Raw genomic sequence first — 23,913 nt, forward strand, 5'->3', positions numbered from 1 at the left:
AGTAGGCAGAAATTGTAACTGAAAAACCCAGCTCTTCACCATGATGTTTCCCCAAATTTTCTTATCTCATATTCTTAGAACATTAGGAATTAGCATGCTAGCTCAGAGCCCCCAACACAGTTATTTGTGTCCCCTCAGTATCTTTCTAAGATGTAAATTACACAGATGATTAAAACAGCTAACGTCCATTTCGTACCCACTGTAAGAAGAAATTAGTTCTCAGACTCCCTGGAAGGCATCTAAAACGAAGCATCTAACACTCTAAATCCTGGCTCTTTCGGTAGTTGAAAGGGAGAATTAAATTTCTCTCTCCCACAGCAACAGTAGGAATCAGTGAAAGATTAATGTATAAAAGGTCAAAGAGAAGGCAAGGCTGTCAGAGTTCCACATAGATCCACCGCTGTTCTGAGGTTCTGGTGGGTAAAATTACGTGAGGTCCCAGAAGACACCAAAACTACTTACTCACAACTTAATAAAGGGGATGTTAGACAGCAATGTTCTATGCTATGTTCTATGTTAATGGATATCAACTTCACACACGCACCTGATGAAAATCAGAATAAATAAGGGCTTGCCATGAAGCTACAATAACTCATTTCCCCTCATGGTCTTTCTGCCCACACTGTCAATTCCACTTCCCAAGCTTATTTTCAAGCGTTTACTTTCTTAGTTGTTCTAATGAAAAGCACTCTCATTTTTAAATAATTTTCCTCTATCCATTGACCACTTTGTTTGGGATGTTATCCATTGATTTCCAATTTTATGATATTATCTAAAGTAAAAACCAATGAAAGAAGAGACTTTAGCTCACTGTTATGTTGATATCGTTTTGCTTGCAAAAGCCAATAGTTTTATTTCTCCTTATACATTTCTATTTTTAAGTGGCCTTAATCCTCTATTTCTTGGCCTAAAATTTGAATAGGATCTTGAACATTTTAGATGAGAATATTCATACGCTTATCTCTAACTCTCTGTTCTCCAGATTCTCTTATCTCTCATATCTGTCAGTTTTACCTTTATTTTAACATGGACAAAATATTTATCTTCAATTGTGTAAAAACAAACAAAAAATATATATATAAACTATATACACACACACATATATTCAATGTGGAAGGGGGTTGATTCTAAAAACTGAAAACCAGTAAGTGGCATTTATAATATTATTACATGTAAATGCTCTAGGACCAAGTAAAAACCAATATTTGACATTTCTACAGATGAACTGTCAGGCTTCCTGTTCACTCAGAGGAAACACTACCTAGGTTAATAGGCAAATGGACTGCATCAACTTATAAAATGATGTCATATTCTTGTTTGCTTCATGTTTGGACCATGATTTTTCTTAACAGTTTTTCTCCCTCAGCTTTTGACTGTTCCCCTTTATTGCTGAAAAAGAAACAGCCTCTCTTTACCGGGTCGATAACATCATGTAAGTCATTAGTCATTGGATATTTCTTGGAATCCGGGATATTCTCCTCAATATTCTCTTTGGAGCTTCCTGGAAATGATCTCCAGTTTTAATTTCGACAGATTGCTTTCTACACACGGTGTCATTCGGGGATTTCTTTGCACTGGATTCCTGGGTCAGCTCCACTCTTTCTTCTTTCTCATTTGTCCCACTTTCATGATTATTCTTCTCAGTTTTCTTGAGTGCATACATTTTTCAATCATTTTCTCATAAGCAGATTGCAAAGTAGGTTTTCTGAGAACCAAGAGTTGACTGATGATTTAGATGTGAATAAAACAGCAGTCTCAGAATGGTTTCCCTCCAAACTTTGAAGGCATTGGTCAGTTGTAGTCTAGAATCCATTACTGATGAGAAGTGTAAAGACAGGTTAACGCTTATTGCTTTGTACACAACCTCGTTTATTTTTTAACATCCAAAAGTTTATAGATTTTTCCCTGTTTCCTTGGCATGTTTACTGTTGTTGAATTTCCTCTTACGTTTATAGCTGATGTCTGGATTCATCCTTTGGGCATCCCCAGAGTTGTATGGGCTTCCCTATGGGTTATCTTCATGGTTGCCTCTTTCTGGACCCAAAGGAGTTTACAGATTTTATATCAGCTTTTATTTGAAGGTCTCAGATCACGATACTTTACTTCCAGCTTAAGATTAATCCATACCTACAGGCAAGTGTGTTATCTTTAGTCCAGATGCACGGTCTTGCATTTTGTCCAAATATCTCTGCCCAGTGCGATGGGTCTGGGTACCCAGAGCTTTCTCTTTGAGTTTTGGTCATAACATTATTATTTAATTATTTAAGTTAGTTATTTATTATTTTATTTTAAATGTCAAAAATATCTTGCACAGAACATATCTGTGCTTGGGTGGGGACGTTGCTCTCCACCCCAGCTCTCTCGCCTCCTTGGCAAGCTCCTCTGTCCCAAAGCAGGCTGCTTTCTCTTTCCATCAACTATTCATATTTCACTTCCTTCCCTCTACACTGGGGTCTCATGCTTACGTTTCAGCAGCCATTTAAAGAGGAAGCCCTTTTAGGTTGTAATTGTTTAAAGGTTACGATTGTTTTAGTGCCTGTAGCCGAATTCTTACCACAGAACCTGATTTTATCTTGGGGTCTCCTGTCTGTAAAGTCCCCGAAAAGAGTCCTCTGGATAGCCCATAAAAATGTCACGGGGGCAGGAACCATGGCTGTCTCTATATGTAGCTATGTTTATGTCTGTATTTATTTATTTAATCACTATACCTCTAGCACCCTGTGCCTGGAACGTCACAAATCTTTATACATAACTTGTTTAACATCATATAAATCATGTAATATTTATGGAATGTCACACAGAAATTAAAACATGACTACATGAATGATGGCCACCTTCTTTAATTGCAAACCCCCTTGAAGTTACAAGAAAAAGCACTAGGAGCATTAAAAGAATATAAAATGCATTTTCTGCTCTCAAGAAACAGAAGTAAATCAACAACTCCTGGGTAGAATTAAAAGTACTATGTGAGGGCTTCCCTGGTGGCGCAGTGGTTAAGAATCTGCCTGCCAATGCAGGGGACACGGTTCGAGCCCTGGTCCAGGAAGATCCCACATGCTGCGGAGCCACTGAGTCCATGTGCCACAACTACTGAGCCTGCACTCCAGAGCCCACGAGCCACAACTACTGAGCCCGCGTGCCACAACTACTGAAGCCCATGCGCCTAGAGCCCGTGTTCTGCAACAAGAGAAGCCACCGCAATGAGAAGCCCGCGCACTGAAGGGAAGAGTAGCCCCTGCTCGCCGCAACTAGAGAAAGTCCACGTGCAGCAACGAAGACCCAACGCAGCCCAAAATAAATAAATAAAATAAATAAATTTATAAGAAAAAGAAAGTACTGTGTGAGCAGTAGGCATTATACTGCTGGAGCCCAAAGAGGAAACTCCCAGTAGTTTTAGTTTAATGACTAAAGAATAATATAAAGTGTTGCATGAACTAGTTACATTTAAATAATTTAGTACCTGATTGTTGCGAGGGTTCTCAGCTTTTGTTCCTGATTCCACAATGTTTAACTTGTCAGGTACCCAAACTTAACAGTGAATAGTTCACACTGCCCACAACCTACACCCTGGTCCCCTGAAACTGTCTTTGTCTTTGGAGGAAAATTCAACCCTGTAATTAAGGGTTGCCAGTCTCACTTTGCAAGCACTCATTGTTTGCTAGCCTTGCAGGTATCATTTCTTACCAGTCATCCAGGTACCAAATGCTCCTACAAGGACTGCTAAATGATGCTTAGCAGTAACAGTTACAAACAAACCATTTAGCCCTTGTTATAAAGGTTGACCTCAGGAGCCATTCACAGAGTGCTCTAAAAGTTCAAAGGCAACATTAATTTGGGTTGTATTTTCCCCATTCACTCCAAGTCAGCAAGAAGGAGAGGATTAAAAGGAAAGGAAATCCTGTTATCTAATGCCAGGCTCTTCTTCCAAGGACTTATACTTCAAGTTCCTTGTAAGTATAAGTGGATTAATCCCCTGATCCAGGCAGCAATGCTCTGCTTCTTTTCAGCACTGGTGCTGCTTCTTTCTCTCATCCACATCGGCACTGCCTGCATCTCTTTCTTTCTCCTTAAGCCTCTTGACTCATTTCCTTAGGGGCACAGATCTTCACTAGACTTTGTCCCAATGGATCTTATTACACATTTCATGTAAATCCAATTGCTATTTTATTACAAGTAAGATTTAGTTCACTGTTATTCTTCTGCATACAGAGATTTATATTAGGTAATTCTTATAATCTAAGAAATGAGAAATGCCCAATTTTTCCCAGTTGGCAAAGAAAGAGCAGCATGAACACTGAACAAACAGCATTCACTTTGAAACATGTGGTAGCTGACCTCAATTTTTAGACAAGCCCACTAGATTGAGCTCACTGTTAATCCGTGTGTGTGTGTGTGTGTGTGTGTGTGTGTGTATTACACTACACACGAAGCATCATATTGACTAGCAATGCTGTGTTGTCTTTCAGATGCCATTTGCCCAGGGAACCTTTTTTTTTTTCTTTTTAATTGAATGTCTGGACACAAAGCAAAAGTGTATCAATGTATCTGTAAGGAATGTTCCTTTGAGGCATTTATTAAATTGTACTTCATTGTGTAATTATTCTTTTTTTTAATTTATTTATTCATTTATTTTTGGCTGTGTTGGGTCTTTGTTGCTGCGCATGGGCTTTCTCTAGTTGCGGTGAGCGGGGGCTACTCTTCCTTGCGGTGCGCGGGCTTCTCATTGCAGTGGCTTCTCTTGTTGCGGAGCACGGGCTCTAGGTGTGTGGGCTTCAGTAGTTGTAGCACACGGGCTCAGTAGTTGTGGCTCACGGGCTCTAGAGCGCAGGTTCAGTAGTTGTGGTGCACAGGCTTAGCTGCTCCGCGGCATATGGGATCTTCCCGGACCAGGGCTCGAACCGTGTCCCCTGCATTGGCAGGCGGATTCTTAACCACTGCGCCACCAGGGAAGCCCTGTAATTATTCTTTATTATTTCTCTCAACAGAATGTAAGCTCCATGAGGGCAGGAAGCATATTTCTTTATTTTTAACATCAGTATATCTACTGAAAGTGTTAAATCCACATTTGCTAATAAACATACAAACCAACTCAGCATAATGATAAGGATAAAAATATAAATGGTGAGAATAGTACACACGTTAAGTAAATGCCTCGTGCCAGTGCTATGGTCTAAATGTTTGCGTCCCCTCAAAATTAATGTGTTTAAATCTTAAGCCCCCCTAAAATGATCGCATTAAGAGGTGGGGCCTTTGAGAGGTGCTTAGGTCACAAGGGTGAAGCCCTCATGAATGGGGTTAGTGCTCTTATAAAAGAGACCCCCCAGAGCTCCCCAGCCCCTTCCCCCACGTGAGGGCACAGCAAGAAGGTGCTGACTTCACATGAGTCAGGAAGAGGGCCTTCACCGCAACACACCATGCTGGAGCCTGGACCTTAGACTTCCCAGCCTCTGGGACTGTGAGAAATGAAAGTTCTGTTGTGTATAAGCTACCTAGTCTGTGGGCTTTTGTTATAGCAGCCCAAACAGATTAAGAGAGCCAGGCACACGTTAAATATTTACTTTATACGTGTAACTGATAAAGCGAACAAGCAAATGCACGGAATATAGGTGAAATGCAGCTTTTCTCTCCCACTGCTCTTGATATTTACTCCATGGGGATAACTTTCCCTGACCCTGAAGGTCACAGCACGGCATCCGTTCTCTCCTGGGAAGACATCTCTTCCCTGATCACTCTTCCTATAAGAAGAGTGATCAGGGAAATTCACCGGAGCCTGTAAGATATAACACGGGTTCTTTAACCTCTTCCTTGTATATTTACATGTGGGTGATGATCTCAGCTTCACTGCAGTATTAGATCTATGGCAGCCATGCCACAGGCACTGCAGGACAGGAAGAATGCTAACTTAGCATCCTGTTATAGATGCATGAGCTCATTCAAACCACTCAGTAACCTGACAAAGGAGCAACTCTTATCTCCACTGTGCCAATAAGAAAATGGAAACTTAAGGAGGTTAAAAAACTTGTGCAGGGTCACAGGGTGCTGGAGATGATCAAGGCTGGTCCCCAAGGGAGCCCTTAGTTGTCAATGGTGGGGCTTAGCAATAAAGTCATTAGTAAATATTACAGATGGTAGAATTTCTAACGAAGGCTGAAATCGGAAAACGTCTAGGCTACGTTCATAGACATTCAGAATGAGATCATTTATAAATGAAGAGAAAACAGGGCAGTCTGTATCAGATGATGTCTCCTATGTGTCCGGAGGGGAAGACTGAACCCCAGCTTCAGAGGTGTCTAAACCCCAAGTGGTCACCCAAGTGCCCGGAATGAGAATTCCCAAGAAAGGGACACAGCCGCTAGAGGCAGTATGCTCTTCACATCACCCCAGCCCCACCTCTCCACTCACCCACACCACTAGTCATGTTTCTTTCAGAATCTGTTGTTACCGTGAATAATTTTGAATTTCAATTCTAATTCCATGTGTCTTGTGATTTATTACACATATTCAAGAGGAGTTGGTGTAGACCCTTCCTTTAAGGAGTGGGAAAATACACATATATAACTATACCTATACCATCCCCACCGGGGGTTATCTGCACACCCATTAAGCATATCCACTTACATTTTTACTTCACACTTACCTTACGGCTTAAGGGGAAAAAATACGTGTTCACAAAACAATACTAAGGCATGAAAGGCAGCAAGAAGCTACTCACCATCTGACTTTTAAAAAACCTACAGACCATATGCAATTTATAAACATCAGTGATGAGAAGGCGAGCTGAAAAAAACCAAACTCATCCCAGACACACATGCATTCAAAAGACAGTTATTTCCACTTGAGTTGCAGTAATAATAGCGACAGAGTGAGCTTTCTTTAAACTTTTTTTTTTTTTTTTGCGGTACGCGGGCCTCTCACTGTTGTGGCCTCTCCCATTGCGGAGCACAGGCTCCGGATGCGCAGGCTCAGCGGCCATGGCTCACGGGCCCAGCCGCTCCGCGGCATGTGGGATCTTCCCGGACCCGGGCACGAACCCTCATCCCCTGCATCGGCAGGCGGACTCTCAACCACTGCGCCCCCAGGGAAGCTCACAGAGTGAGCTTTCTTAATTGTTCCCAAATATAGTATAAGATTGTTGGGGGATATATATGTATGTACATATATACACACACACACACATATATATAGAAAGAAAGAGAGAAAAAGAGAACAGAACGGTGGGAGAGAGGGTGGATCCACATGCACGCAGTTTGCAGGCAGAGAAGATGAGGAAGTGATTCTCTTTATAAAACATAATATTAACTGTGTAATTTACCGATTCTAAAGCAAGTCAAAAACTGTAAAAATAGTCAGTCACCTCAATATATGAATTCGTTAAGAAAAACACCAAGAACCCCAGCACTACAACAAAGACGAAAACCACAACCACTGAATTTACTGCTGTGGCCAGTTTAAATCTAAGGGAACAGCAGCAAAATGAGGAGAATCTTCAAAACAAACACGTGATTTTAACATTAAATTGAAGTATTTTCTAGACCAGTGCCACTTAAAGGCATTTTCTGGAATGATCGCTCTTGAGCACTAGTGGGAGTGGGGTATTGAATTTTTAATTTTATTTAATTTTAATTAATTTAAATATCTACATATAGCTATGGTACTGTACAGTGCAGGTTTAGACAGAAAAAAAAAAGTCAGCCCATCACGAAATGTTCCAAAATCTTTTGGACTGTAATAGGTAAAATGAAATCTGTACTGCAAAGTTACTACCAAAACACGATATATAACATCTGCATGATAGAAACTTTGTAACTTGTTTACAAATTGTAAGAAAGATTCATTTGAAACTTGAAAAACGCTACCTCTGTGACTGGAGCATTACGCCACTGAAGTGTAAAAGAAGGTACACGTCCTTTTGTCAGCCAAATAAACCCACCCCCGAATAATAACTTAAAAACACAAGACTGTGTACTGAATTTCCCAGGATGAGAGCAACCAAAATCATGAAGAACTCTTATAACCCCAATTTGGCACACGTGATTACGTTTTTTAAATCCCACTTCCGGAAATTATATATATATATATATATATATATATATATATATAAAGGACAACCTTCCATCCGCTGCGAGGCTGGCCAGAGCATTCCAGGTCCCACTTTTCTCCCCCACTTTTATTGAGACATAATTGACACATAGGTCCGTGGAAGTTTAAGGTGTACCCCTAACGACTTGACATACATAGAATGCCAAATTGACTACCACAGTAAGTTTAACATCCATGCCCTCATCCACTTACAAAAAAAATTTTTCTTGTGACGAAAACTTTCAGGATTTACTTTCTCAGTACTTTCTAATATACCGTAGAGCAGCGTTAGATACAGTCACAGTCACCTTGTTGGACATTACCAGCCGCGCTTCTAAATCCTGCACGCGCGCACCTGCCAGCCAGGCACACGCGCCCCCGAGCACCCCGCTCGCGCCTCGGATCCCAGCACACGCGCCCCCGAACCCCCGCTCGCGCTTCGGATCCCGGCACACACGCCCCCAGCCCCGCACACGCGCCTCGGATCCCAGCACACGCGCCCCCGAACCCCCGCTCGCGCTTCGGATCCCGGCACACACGCCCCCAGCCCCGCACGCACGCCTCGGATCCCGGCACACGAGCTCTCGAGCCCCCCGCTCGCGCCTAGGATCCTGGCACACACACCCCAGCCCCGCACGCGCGCCTCGGATCCCGGCACACGCGCCCCCGAGCCCCCCGCTCGCGCTTCGGATCCCGGCACACACTCCTCCAGGCCCACACGCGCGCCTGCATCCCGGCACACGCGCCCCCAGCTCCGCGCGCTGACCTCGGATCCCCACACCCGCGCATCCAACCCCGCACGCGCCCGAGCCCGCGCGGCGCCGCTCACCCTTCTCGCTGACGCTCTCGCTCTCTAGCTCCACGTCCTCGCAGCTCGTGTACTCCGGCGTGGACACGCCTTCCTCCTCCGAGCTGCTCACCGACATCTGGCGCCGCTTGCCGCCCCTCTTGGCGCGATGCGGCTTGGGCGGAGACGGCCGCACGGACTCGGACTGGTCGGAGCTGAGCGAGTCGTTGCGCAGCATGGTCTCCACCTTCTCGCGCTTGGCCTTGCGCACGAGGACGGCCGCGCCGGGGTCCAGGCGGCTCTGCTTCCGGAGCGGCTCCGGGGCCCTGGGCTCCGGGGCGTCGGCGGGGCCTGCGCCGGGCCGGGGCGCCGGCGGGCTGGGCTCGGCGAGCGGCTGGGCGCCCGGCGCCCGGGCCTCCGCGGTCCTCTCGGCCGAGTAGGCGCGCGGCGAGGCGGGAGGCGAGACCCGGGCGGCGTTGGGCGCGCGCGGGCCGGGCCTGCCCTCGGGCCCAGCTGCCGCCTCGGTGCGCGGCAGGGCCACGTCGCTGTGGCGCCGCTCGTGCCTGGCGCGGGACATCCGCGCGTGCATGCGCATCTGCTGCTCCTCGGGCGGCGGCTTGACCGGGTACCGCGCCAGGTTCGGGTCGCTGCGGTACCGGGTCTGGTACTCCTCCTCCTTCCTCTGCTTCTCGGCCTCCACCGCCGGGCCGTTCTCGCGTTTCTCTGGCACGTCGGGGTAGTCCTGGGACCGGCCTTTCTCGAGCCTTCGGCTTTCCCGCCTTTCCTTGCGCTCCCGTTCTTCCGTGGGCCCCTCCGCGGGCTGCGCAGAGGCCCTGGGCGCGCGTTTCCGCTCGCCCTTCGGCGCGCCTTTGCCATTCTGCTCGGCGACCCCTGGGGTCTTCTTCCTGTGATGCACAAAGGAACGTCCAGAAGGAGAGCGATGTGTAAAGCTCAAGGCGAAGACCAGACTCCAGAAGCATCCTTGGAAATAATTATTTATACTTCGATGTCTAATTAAAAAGCGAGGTGATAAAAGAACTACATCAAACCTGTATATCTGAGTAGCTTTCTAAATAAGGCTCCTTTGTCTCACAGCATATTCCGGGCCTTCACAACTGGCTTTCAGACTTTAAATTCTCTATAAATTAACTAGATCATTTTAAAAATCAATAAATTAATTCAGTAAATGAACAAGTTTTATGAACCTCTGCTTGTGAATCAAAGACTTTAAAATGTTCTCGATAAAAATAATATAGGTAATAATCGAGGAGTAAACGGTAATACACACGTATCAGTTCAAAACGATATATATATATATATTTATATATACCTGATATATATTTGGGCAAAATGTATTAACAATCTCTTATTATAACTGAAACTTTTAAAGCAACGTGAATCCAAGTGTGTCCATTTCAGGAATCAACTCCAATAGCACTTCCTCAATAGTAGAACGAAAGTACTTTTTATGAGATTATGTGCACCCCACCACTTTTTAGGGAGACGGGTAGGAAGAATAAATGGCTGAACCTTAGCCTTCATTTTACCTTCCCCAGGCAAATATAATAGAAATCTTGAAATTTTTGAAATAATTTTTACTTTTTCCTCCCTCTCCCCATCCCTGGCCTTCTCCCTCATTTCAGAAAACAGTCCAAAATGTGTAGCACAGGGAACTGTATTCAACAACCTGTGATAAACTCTAATGGAAAAGAATATGAAAAAAGAAACCCGTTTTGTGTCCTACTTTTCTCTCCATCCTCTGGGAGGCAGTGGCAAAGATAAAGTAACGGAAGAGGGTTTGGCAGTCTGAATCTTTAAGCTATACTGTTTAAGATACCCCTTCCAGCCCTTCTGTACACTGGAGTCCATCTGATTTGGGAAAGGCCCAGCATCGACCCCAGAAGTTACAAAAAGGGGATACCTCAGCTAAGCATTCAGGCACTGTATGCTGTACTATGCAACTAAAATGGGGGCAACCAAGGCTCTTTTTGGAATCCCGAGGTCCATAGAGAGGGCTTTCCAGAGAGAACATTGTTTGATTGGAAGTCCAAAAGCAGAATTCATGAACAAAATTTGAGAATAATATACAAGATGGGAAAAAGTAGGTCAGTTTCTGCTGTGGTTTTTCCAAAGTAGTAGTTGCTAAGCTGTGGGGTCAGTTTGAGGAGGGTCTGGTGACGATGGAAAGAAAGGGCAAAGGGTTTCCAGTGGCTCAAAATAGCAAAATAGAAGCATGTCCGATGCTGCTTGAGGCATTTAAATCGCTCGGCCCTTTGAAGTGGAAGGGGTTTTCAGGGAGGGAGGAACTGCAAAGGTAGTATTGCTGTTTTCCAGTGTAAGGGGTCTACTATGAATACAATCGATCATTACCAAATAGAGTTTTCATAAGAGTGACGAATGCACTGCAAACTTTTAGTAGCTCATTAAGGCAGAGCTGTGCTTGCTGGAAGTTTCTATTGAGTCAGTTTACTTTTTTTTTTTTTCTGAAATGCTGATAAATGACACTTACCTTGCAGAGTTTGTGTGAGGATTAAAGGAGACACCATCTGTGAAAATGCTTTATGACAGGATAGAGTATTATGCAAATAGGACTTCTCCAGTCTCTCTGATTCTTTGCTTCACTGAATAGGCCTTTTCTCACCTCTACCTTAATTGTTCCATTCCCACTAGCTCCTGATGAGTGTACAAAGTAGGATCGCGAGTTCTTCAGTAGTTTAAACAGACGGCCATTCCTTCTGTCTTCCTTCTCTCTCTGAAGCAGGCCAACCCTGACTGGTACCCAGCTCTCCTTGCCTTTTCCTCCGCCCCACGTCCTCATTGTTTTCTTAAGTATTTATATAATCAGAAAGGCTATTTGCCCTTATCAGTCTTTTTCAGATTTCATCAGAAAGCCTCTTCCTGGCCCTTACTCTTAAATTCTTTGTGGTTTTTCACCCTCTATCTGAAACAGGACTCATATTTTCCCTTTAGAGATTTTACAGCGCCCAATTCTTCCTCTTCTTTAAAAGAGATCATTTTTTCTGAGCCATCCTGAACTGCCCCTTCGATATCTTCGTCTCCCCTTAACTCAGCAGTTTCTCACCAGTCCTGCCATCACTGAAGTGGCTCTTGTAGTCTTCCCGTCATGGCCTTTCCTGTTCCGTATGCCCACCACACGTTCCTGGCTGTCCTATAAACCTGAATTCATAAGACACTCCTCTTTCCTGTGGCTCCCAAAGGACTCGTGTTTGTATTTTCTAGCTCTGATCACATCACCTTTCTGGGCCAGTTCACTGCCCGGGGCTCTGTCTTCTCTCGGAGATGGCGTGGTCTCTTCCCCAGGATCTGTGAGAAAAGGGACCCTGTACAAAGCATCTTTATGCCCTCTGGTTCCTGGCGGTGTTCAGTGATGGTAAACACACGGCGGCTACTGGCTGCATTCACTGGAGGCCACCCAAGGGCCAGCTGCTGAGCACATGTGCTCATTCAACCACTGCAAGGTGCCTGTGACCCCTCGTGGCAGAGCCAGGCCTGGAATCCAGACCTGTTCAGCTCTGAAGTCTTTGATCTTACTGTGTGGGTTTTGTTTGAAAAAGATAGCAGAAGACTTCCGTGGGTCCTACCCTCCCACCCAGTGGAATAAATAAGGGTCACACAGACAAAAAGCAGCCACGCTTAGTGATAACCGTCTGGTCCCCCAAACTCACAGCCTCGGGAAGAAAAGGGCCACGTCCTCCTTGTCAGCACTGTTGCCTAGTGCACGGCATCCTGTCTGGTCACAAATCCACTGTTTTTTTTTTTTTTCTTTTTGCGATACGTGGGCCTCTCACTGTGGTGGCCTCTCCCGTTGCGGAGCACAGGCTCCGGACGCGCAGGCTCAGCGGCCATGGCTCACGGGCCCAGCCGCTCCGCGGCACGTGGGATCTTCCCGGACTGGGGCATGAACCCGTGTCCCCTGCATCAGCAGGCGGACTCTCAACCACTGCGCCACCAGGGAGGCCCAAATGAATGACTCAATCGACAAATTGAAATAATCTGATCATGTTAGCCCAGGCTTACAATCCTCTGAGGCTTTCCATTATTTCTAAGATAAAGTCTATGAAATTTAACCTGGCTAAAAGGCCCAGTGTGACCTAGGCACTCAGACCCTACCAGTCACCTCTTCTCCACTCGCTCCCCTTCTCTGCTACTCACCCCCGAGCCCATAGCATCTTTCGGGTTGTCCCACCGGCCTTGTTCCTTCCGGCCAGGTGCCAGAGCCCTTACCTGGAGCACCCATCCCGCCCTTCACCTGGCTCATCCCTAGTCACCTTCAAAGCTCAGCGTAAAAGAAATGTCCTCTAGGAAGGCTTTGCTGACGCACCCACACACCCTCCAGTGGGTCAGTCCCCCATCCTCTTGTCTCAGAGCACACTTTCAACTACAGGACTCACTCAAACAGTAAATAAATGGTCCAAGGGCTGTTCTCAGTTCAGGGTTGGAAGTTAGTAGTGCAGGTGGGTGACTGAGTCAGATGACTTGTTTACATCCGTGCATGAAAGACAAGCTTCTCGGCAAAGGTCTCCTAAGGAAGGATACATTCTAGACAGAGACAGCCCAGGCCCAGTGTCGCCTTCCTCATGGGCCTGAGAAGTACCCCTTCCACATAGCCTAGCAGTTAAATTCTTGAAGATGGCTTTGCTCTCCATCTAAGACTTTGCCTTTTGCTTAAGAGTTGATGACCTCTTACCTGTCTCTGGGAGGCTCACTTCTAGACCTGAAAGAAGCCTGCTTCTGCTCAGGCCTCCCGGCTTGCTGCGAGGGCTCAGCCCCCTTTCTCCTGTCGGGCGGCACGCTGTGGGGAACCTGGTCCTGGGGAGAGGCAGTGGCTGTGCTCAGGGGGGTCTGAGACCTAGATCGCTCCTGCAGCCGGGATTTCTTTTCTCTCGGAGCCTCAGAACCAGCGCCTGTAGCTGTATCGCTGAGGGTTCCATCCTGACTTGCCTGCTGAGGGCCGCTTCCGAAGAACCACGCCCCTGATTTGGTTAAGATTTCTTGTTGCTTTCGACACAAATTGCATACCCACATCACCTATTTGAAGAAGAGAGAACGATATAAATTCTTTGCACTATTTGGAAATTATTTATTTTCATCACACTAAAATATCCCTTAAGGAAGAAAGAATGGTTGTCATCTTTATATTTATCCTTGTACATTTCTCATGAAAATGATCTTTGTACAAATCACCGTCAAGTATATGAATGCCTGGACCGAGATGCATCTGAAATCATAGACTTCTGGTAACCAGGATAGAGTTTTGCTTGGCATTTCTAACACTATGATTCTGAGTTGCATATTACCATGTATCCATCACATTTTGAATGACTGTCTTTGAAGTTTCATTTAAAATAGCGTAGTAAAAATGGTCTGAGCAGGGTAGTCGATTGATTAGAAAAATGTTGTAGGGCACCATAGAATTAATATTTATGTACATAAACCTCAGTGTGTCATAGGATTTAGAAGGATCTACTCAAAAACCATCCATTATTAAAATCAATATGACAAGATATTTACGTGGAACAAACAATGAAAGGTAGGCACAAAAGAAAAGTTCAGGCTGTATATTCTCTCTAGTTTACCAGCAATCAACTAACCTCAGCTAGAAGAGCTCTTTCGGAGCCATCATTTGGAAACACATCTGCTGATAAATTATAAGATGTTATCGCCACTTAAAATAAATCTGTATAGCTGCTCTCCTCGTGATGACACTTACAACGAATGTAATAATGGCGCCAATGATGGTAACAGAAGTAATGAATAATACAATAATAACAGCAACGCCCGCCTCAGTGACTTTTCTTGGATCGCACTTCAGTTTTTCCTTTGCATTTCAGAAACAGCACCTCCGGGAAAGGCTGATTACCAAACTCTAGGTCCTCATTTTCACTAATACTGACTCAGTCAACAATTGTACAAACATATCACGTAAGGATGAATAAATCCTCGAAACATTAAGTGAGAAACAATATAAAAGAGGAAAAGAAGAAGCATTGTTTAGTTGGCGAAAAGAAGAAAATGTACTACTGAAAACATTCAGATGGATACAAAGAAAACTATCACTTGTTATCGTTTACAAGACAAAATAAAAGCTAAAGTGAGAATAAGAAAAAGAGAAAATATATTTTTAAAAAGGAAAATATTGCAGATGAACTGTTAAGAATTGCTCCCTTCCAAGCAAGAAAATTCAAATGAATTTTGAAAACTAAGACCAGCAGAGAGATTTGCTATAAAATGTTGAAGATTGATTATGCTTAACTCATTCCTCTACACTTTCTCGGGTTATGAAATGAAGACAACTCGGTCCACAAAAGCAGTTAATTATAGCATCTGCACAATGTATTAGATCACAGACTTCCCATTTAACGAGATGAACAATGCGTTGTATACGCCTGTATCAGAATACAGGATCTATGGAATGGAACTTCAATTTAACATGCTTGCCAAATATGGCTATACTGTGCACAATGTATTAATACCACCATCTCTTAGATATCATTAATAAGGCCCCTCAGAAGTCCTGATTGATTGAGAGTGGGCGTATCAAAGTTGGCGATACCCTAGGACCAGAACTTCCATCAACAGTGACACTGAGTCTCCTCCACCCAGACCCTGGATGGGGACAGGTGATGTGCTTCCTCTTTGGCTGCCTCTTTGGTTGACAAGACAGTGATGCAGAGGTCTGAATTCATGGAGTTCAAGGAGATTGGTATGAAACTTTGACTATTTTACAGAAACGAAGTACACATTAAATTTTTATTTATTACACTAATAATAAGCAAAATACTACTCTTTATCAAATTAGGTCCTTTTCTACAAAAATATTAAAATGTATTTAGGATAAATATGAATTTCCTTCAAAACCATACAGAACACAACAAAATTTACAATTATTACAAAAGTTTCAAAATGGAATTAAGCTGAATAAAGAGGCAGAAAAAAGAAGAAAATATGCACTTCTGCATATTTTCTAGAAAGTTGTTATCACAATCTTAGCTTGAGTGTTTCACATTTTTAAGTGCTATAAAAATGGATCAATAGAAGGTAATTGCCAGATTTGTGCAGATTCCATGTTTTGAATATTTTACAAGTTTTGAATATGTGCTGCAGGATTGATAAAAGCAAACAAAATATAGTTATTTTTTATTTTAATAAGTTAAAATTACAATTAAATTGTAATTAAATTAAATTTTAGTTAAATTTTACAATTCACTTAATTTCATTTTTAATTTATTCAAAAGGTTACAATTAGTAGTTAAGAAGAAGCAGCTGTTTTGATTAATACATTTAATATTATTCATTCTTTTAAATCTGTGATATTTCCTTAATTTTTGTAGAGTTTTAACACTTAGGAAAACTATTGTTTAATTCCAAATTTTCCTATGTATTATCTTTTTGTGCACCATATTTTTAGATTTGTATTTAAAAATTATAAGTGTGGTCAACCTATCTGCCAATTTGAAAGCAAAATTAACTGTAAAAAAGTTAAAATATTTTTATTGAAATACTACCTCCCAATATCCATTATTAGTTATATAAATTAGTCTTGCCACAAAGTTTACAAATGAAAAAGAAATTGCTTATATGAGATGTAAAAAAGTATGAGATTACAATAGAATATTAGTCATACCTTTCAACACATTTTGTATCAAACATTGCAGACATGTATAAAAATGAGCTAATTCGTTGCTGAGAAGCAACACAGTTATGTTGTGAGATAGGTTTCCACTGTCTCATAGTAGATGAGGTAGTGGAAAATAGTTGATGACAGAGGAGATGAAAATGAATGAGTTCTCTTTGGTGCTTGTTTTGATGTGTGTGTGTGTGTCTGTTTGAGTGTGTATCTCTGCGTGTGTGTCTGTGTGTGTATGTCTGTGTGTGTGTGTGTGTTTCTCCTAGTCTTTTGTTATTGTTACTTCATAGGTTTAATTTTTCCTTTTGGAATTTTATTAAATACATAATATGGATTTATGAAATATAAAATATGATATAAATTGCTTCTTTTTAAAGAGTAAAGCACCCCAATCCCACTGTTCCACTATTAATATTTCAGTTTAGTTTTTCTATACAAATTTAAAACAAATTCCACTGTAACTTGGCATTCTATTTACTCACTTAATATTACAGCATAAATATTTCTATGGATTCTAAATGTTTCTAAAACATTTTAATATTACAAAATATTCTATAGACACTGTATACCATTAGTCTAACCCTTAAACTGCTTACATTCTTTCACATTAATACAGAACTCTGCAGTAAAAAAGTGTTGATCAAACTGTTTTCCTATTTAAAGTCATTTATTTTTTAGAATGTATCAGAAAAATCAAATTACTGGGTAAAATTTTAGAGTGCTTTTAAGGTTCTTCTGCTATAAGCACTATACAATAGTTTAGGATTCTTTGTCTATTTTGCAAAATAGCCTCCCAAATGGGTTTGGCCAAATTGTAACCAAAACCCTGACAATATCAGCTCTGGATTTTAGGGTCTGATGATTTAATAATGCCCCCAGACCGTGTACTCTCACTCTCATCAATGTTTCAGATTTAGGATAATATAATGAGATCTCACCTAAATAATCACCAAAAGGCATCTAACAAAGTCATAACTGTCCATTCAAAAACACCTCCACATAAGCACATACAAGCACACCCTGAGAAGTCCCAATCAACCTTTTTAATTCCTTGTTTTTGTCTTTGTGCCTTTTTTCCCCTATGGATAGTTAATAAATCATTTAAAAAAACAAACAAACAAAAACCTAGAACATTAAAGAGAAAGGCCAAGATAAATGTAAAGGAGAACTGATTTTGGAAAAGTAAGAGATAATTCCAAGAATAGAAAAGAGAACTTAAAATGGTGTCTAATTAGTGTTCAGATACCAGAACAAAAAGAGCTCTTGAAAAACAATACTAAGATTGTCAACAACAAAAAACGAATTTCAAAGAAGGAGTTTATTAAAAAGTCAAGAGATTAAAAAAATATGAGACAAATTCCGGCTAGTTCCAAAAAGAGAGAACAGAACATAGCAGAGAATGAATTTTGCAAAAATAATAGGAGGCAAATTCCCAGAGTGGAAAAATCACTGCATTTTAACAAAAAGAATGGAAAAAGAAACCACAAAGAGACAACATTGCTATAAAATTCCAATACACCAAAGATAAAGAGAAGATCCTAAAAGCTTCCAGAAAGAAAAAGTCAGATCCCTTTCAAATAGAATAGATCAGATTTCTCATCAGCAATATTGAATGTTAGAAGACAGGGAGAAATACCTTCAATGTTCTTGGGGAAAACATTGGAGCCTGCAATTCTATAGATAAGCAATTCATCAAGCAAGTGTAAAAGCAGTAAGCAGTATTTTCAGCATTTGGAAGAACTTGGAAAATTTACCACTCACACAGGCTTCCTTAGCAAAACAAAGTCTTCCAAGAAAGAGGAGGAAATGGGATCTAAGAGCAAATGGTTGTTTGCAGAAAGAGCAGTTAAGGGAAGTCCCAGCATGAACAGCCCCTTCTGGAAGCTTAAAAAGAATCTTGGAGCAATAGTGCTTTGTGACCACCTAGAGGGGTGGGATAGGGAGGGTGGAAGGGAGACGCAAGAGGGAGGAGATATGGGGATGTATGTATATGTATAGCTGATTTACTTTGTTATAAAGCAGAAACTAACACACCATTGTAAAGCAATTACACTCCAATAAAGATGTTAACAACAACAAAAAAAGAAACTTGGAGCAAGAGGATGAGGCTCCTGGAATGAGGATTTCAAGAGTGAGAATAAAATATCTGAGAAAACAACAGCAACAGCAACAAAGGACCTCATGGAATGCACAGTGTAGTTTACATAAAGAAACTTAGCTGGCTAAAAGAAGAACCCATTTGCATCTGAAGGTAGGAACATTCTCCACCAAGTAGAACAATGTATTGGCCCCCTAGAATATCATGCATAATCTAAGCCCACCACTCAGCTCTATGGTGGATAAGAACTGTATTATTTCAAGTTACAGATGTGCCTGGTGGAGGAAATGAACTAATGATTAGGTGGAAGGACAGAGGGGTGTCTAAATGAACCTTATCCTTCTCTGTCACAGCAAGAGTATACAGCTGGGAGCAGCGTTTACTAGCCCTGAACTTAGATGCTCAGCTGTACTTTGTCTCTCATGAATAAACTTGCAGTTGGGAAAGAATATACTTGCAGAGGATTCTTATTTTTGATATTGATATAATGCTTTCTTCTTTGTATTTCATTTTTATCCACATATACATAGTTACATAGACAGGTATATGCGGTTTGATGTCTAGTGGTATATTTACCTTTCAACTATACTCATAATATATGATTAAAAGTAGAATGGCATACCATGATCATTAACTGCCATTTATTGATAATTTTATCACTTCTGTTCATTTCCATGTTACTAATGAGAATGAACGTTTTTCTCAGTGTTTTCCAGATGTTCATTAAGATATTGACTGCGCCAGCCTTTTGTGTCTTTATCAATTGAATTAATACTATTTTCCTACCCGTTTTAATTGATTTAACTCTTTGAGAGAAAGAGTTTTCATATTGTTACTTGTCATTTCAATTATCTTTCTCTTTGTCAATAAAATGGTTTTTCATTTTATACAGTCTAATCTATTGTGCTCTTCCTTGGCAATTCTTCTGTTGTACTTTAGCCCAGAAAACGCTTTGATAAATATTCGCTTTTGTTTTTATTGACTAAATACAGTTGAACATTTTACAATTTACTCCTTGGTCCCTCAGAATTTACTCTGATGTGTGACAAGAGATAGGAATCTAAAGTGGGTTTTTTTTTTCCTTCATAGCTAACTACCTCAACATGATTTACTGGATAATCCTTCGTCACACGACCAACCTTCAAAGAAGACTATGTGTCTAGAGTTAAACAGCGCAGGTTCGAATCTCAGACACACCACTTCTTTGCTATTTACTCAGGCCCCCTCCCTAACTCAGTGCCTCATCAGTAAACTGAGGATCTAATATCTCCTAACTCACTGAGATGTTTGGGGCATTAATGACATAATTTATCTGAATCGCTCAGCACAGATCCTGACAGATAGTAAGTGCTTATGAGGCACTAATAACATGATAATGCCTAATTATTACTAATAATTACCATCATCATTACTTTACTAATCATACATATAAAATCTTTTAGGGGATTTCAACTGCATACAAAGCCAGCAAGATAAATTTTGTTCCTACAGAGATACAGACGTATAAATGTGAACGTAATTCAACCACATCAGCTGCATTACATTATACAGTTCCTACACCTTGAGATGCTTTCACACAGGCTGTCTGATGGTGTGTCTCTCATTGCTCTTGTCTGTGTAAAAGTCAAACATTTTTCTTATCTTGATTCTGTGTAGGTCACAGCATGTCACCGAACACTCAACACGATGAAAAGAGCAGAACTGGGGAAGTCACACCATCTCTCTATGTTTCAGTTTACTCGTTTGTAAAATAGGGAAAATAATAGTACTGATGATGTCACAGGCTCTGTCAGGATTAAGTGAGTGAGAGAATATATGCAACCGTGTTTAGCAAACAGAAAGCACTCAGTACATATACAAAAACTCCCTGAAGACGTGTCTTCAATTAAATTAAATTATTCTTTATTTTCTGTATGAAGTACCATACTCTGCACATATTTCTGATTTAAACAAATATTTCTGTTATGTGCTAGGCATTGTGCTAGGCTCTGGGGATAGATCGGTGAACAAAATGACAAAAATCTTGCCTGTGGAGTTTATGTTCCAGTGAAGAAAACAGACAAAAACAAAACAAAATAGTAAACATACGAGGCATGCTGGATAGTGAGAAGTGCTGTAGAAAAAATAAGAACAGGCATTCTGTGTGGCAGTGAGTGGGGTTGACCTTCAAAATGGCTGGTCGGGGAACATTTCACTGAGAGAGAGTATCTGAGTATGTCAGGCTGTAAGAACAGCAAATGAAGAAGATTTTGAACAGGGGTACGCCTGCTGGTTTCAAGGAACAGCTGGGGCCGAGTGGTGCAGTGTGGTGGGTTCACAAAGCAACAGGGGTCAGACTGAGTAGGTCTTCGTGAGTCACAGCAAAGACTTTGACTTTCACGATGAGAGTGATGGAAGCTCTTGGAAGGTTTTGAGCAGAGAAACGACCTAACGTGTTTTATGCTTTAATAGGATCCTTCTAGCCACTGTGTTGAGAATTAAATGCAGGAGCTCAGTTGCAGAATCTTTTTGAATTGAATTCTAACACTGCTCTTTTCACTCTCTTTAAGCTCATCTTTTCCAGATATGTTTCCTAACCCCTTTAGTTTATCTTTTTGTGTCATTTTGTTGGCATTGCATCTCTTCATATACAGCACAGGACCGAGTTGTATTTATTTATCTAGTCTTTGTGTTTCAGTAGCATCCAAACATGCACTATCCTTATTTTCTATGTCCTGACTCATATTTTTTCTGGCACTCAGTAACTTTATTGACATTTAATAAATTGTGGTAATTATTATTGTCGTAACCTTAATTTAAGGAGCAGAAACTTATCTGTTGTTTGCAAGGAAAGTATCGAGGTACTATGTGTGAGAATTCACAAGTTGAAATTTATCATTTCTAGTAACAGAAAGTGTATAAAGTCTCATAAAATATTCTACTGTGAGTAAAATGACTCCTATTTTAGATATTACCTGGTCAATAGATAGCTGGTGTTATGGAAATTCACAGGTAATATTAAAGTACTTTTTATTGGTTTATAACACTATATAAGTTTTGTGTGTACAGTATTATATTTTGACTTCTGTATACATGACTGCATGCTCACCACCAAGGATTTAGTGTCCATGTGTAACCATAGAATTGACCCCCTAACCTCCTTTCCCTCTGGTAACCAATACTTGTTCTCTCTACCTTTGGGCTTCTTTTTGTTTGGTTTTTTTCATTTATTTTGTTTGTTTCTTCGATTTATATTGCACTTGTGAGTGAAATCATGTTATTTGTCTTTCTTCATCTGACTTATTTCACTTAGTATAATGCCTCAAGGTCAATCTGTGTAGTCATGAATGGCAAAATTTCATCTTTTTAAATGAATGGTAATATTCTATTCTATATACACAAAACACATCTCCTTTATACATTCTTCTGTTGACAGGCACTTAGATTTTTTCCATATCTTGACTATTGTAAATAATGCTATGATGAACATAAGGGTGCCTGTATTTTTTCAAATTAGTGTTTTGTTTTATTTTGTAATCTTTGAATAAATGCTCAGAAGTGGAATAGCTGGATCATGTAGTAGTTTCAGTCTTAATTTTGGGGGGAACCTCTATACAGTTCTCCACAGTGGCTGCACCAATTTACATTCTCACCAGCAATGCATGAGGGTTCCCTTTTCTCCACATCCTTTGATTTCTTTTCTGACCTAATAGTTGTTCAGTAGCATGTTGTTTAGTTTGCACATTTCTGTGATTTTCCATCTTTCTTCTTGTAGTTGATCTCTAGTTTCATAACTTTGTGATAAGAAAAGATTCTGGATATAATTTCAATCTTAAATTTATTGGGACTTGTTTTGTGTCCCAAAATATGCTCTATCCTTAAGAATGTTCCATGTGTGCATGAAAGGAATATGTATTCTGTTGTATTTGGATGGAATGTTCTGTATAAATCTATGAAGTTCATCCTGTCTAATATTTCATTTTAGGCCTCTGTCTCCTTGTTAACTGTCTATCTGGATGATCTATCCATTGAGATAATGGTGATCCTATACTAGGTGCATATATACTAATCACAGTTATGTCTTCTTGATGAAATGTCCCCTTTATCCTTATGTAATGTCCATCTTTGTCTCTAGTTACATTTTTTTGGCTTGGACACTGTCTTCTCTGGTATAAGTATATCTACCTCCACTTTCTTTTGGCTGCCATTTGCTTAGCATATCATCTTTCATCCATTCTCTTTGAGCTTATGTTTGTCTTTAGAGCTATAGTTCAATCTTGTTTTTTAATCCATCCAGCCACTCTGTGTCTTCTGACTGGTGAATTCAATCCATTTATATTTAGGGTGATTATGAAATGAGAACTTAGTATTGCCATTTTATTTTTTCCTTTCTGTTTGCTCTATATCTCCATTGATTCTTTTTCCTTCTGTTTTTGTCTGCCATTTTAATTTGGTGATTTTCTATGATTTTTTTTCAGTTTCCCCTTTTTTAGTGTTTTCTCACTCTGCTCTGGATTTATGTTTTGTGGTTGCCATGAGATTTCTATAAAACATCTCATAGATAAAGTCGTCCTTTTTCTACTGATAGAATTCATTTTCATTTGCCTATATGGATCTTAACCTTTTTTTCTTCCCCTTTTATGTTTTTGTTGTCTCAAAGTATCCTATTTTATGTTGTAAGTTTGTTACCAAATTGAAGTAGCTATAATTATATTTAACGCTTTTTCCCTTTAACCTTTATGCTATAATCTATTGCTTAACAACATATTCTGATATAGAGTTGTAATTTTCTGCTTTTGTCTGTCGATTTATCACCTTACTAAAAGTTTTGTATACTTCTGCATTTTCCTTTCAGGTAGAAGAGCTCCTTCCAACATCTCTTGTAAGGCACGTCTAGTGGTAATGACCTCCCTCAGCTTTTGTTTGTCTGGGAAAGCCATTACTTCTCCTTCATAAGGGTACCTTTATGAAGGGTAACTTTTCTGGATAGAGTATTCTTGACTGACAGTTTTTATCTTTCAGTATTTTGAGAATGTCATTCCACTCTGTCTTGGCCTATAGACTTTCTGCTGAGAAATCTGCTGTAGCCTAAGGGCAGGTTTCTTTGTAGGTGATGATCATTTTTTCCCTGGCTGTTTTAAAATTCTTTCTTTGTCATTGACTTTCAATAGTTTTAATATAATGTGCCTTGGAAAAGGTCTTTTTGTATTGAGATAATTAGTTGTTTTCTTAGATTCATGGACTTGTATATCCAGTTGCTTCCCCAGGTTTGGGAAGTTCTTAGCTACTATTTCTTTAAGTAAACTCTCTGCTCCTGTCTTT

General features: G+C 40.8%; 1 protein-coding gene across 3 annotated transcripts in view; it reads right to left on the reverse strand.

Moving 5' to 3' along the window:
- The window catches only part of RIMS1 (regulating synaptic membrane exocytosis 1), a 472,981-nt gene that overhangs the window by 203,815 nt on the left and 245,253 nt on the right, over nt 1–23,913 (reverse strand). For all 3 annotated transcript variants that reach the window (XM_060168206.1, XM_060168205.1, XM_060168204.1), the window contains 2 exons: nt 13,575–13,915; nt 8,909–9,771 (listed from right to left, as the gene is read on the reverse strand). In XM_060168206.1, the coding sequence (XP_060024189.1) occupies nt 8,909–9,771; nt 13,575–13,915 (1,204 nt within the window). The remainder of the gene's footprint in view (nt 1–8,908; nt 9,772–13,574; nt 13,916–23,913) is intronic.

This window comes from Lagenorhynchus albirostris, chromosome 12, assembly GCF_949774975.1.
Source record: "Lagenorhynchus albirostris chromosome 12, mLagAlb1.1, whole genome shotgun sequence".
In the NCBI taxonomy this organism is placed as follows: domain Eukaryota; kingdom Metazoa; phylum Chordata; class Mammalia; order Artiodactyla; family Delphinidae; genus Lagenorhynchus; species Lagenorhynchus albirostris.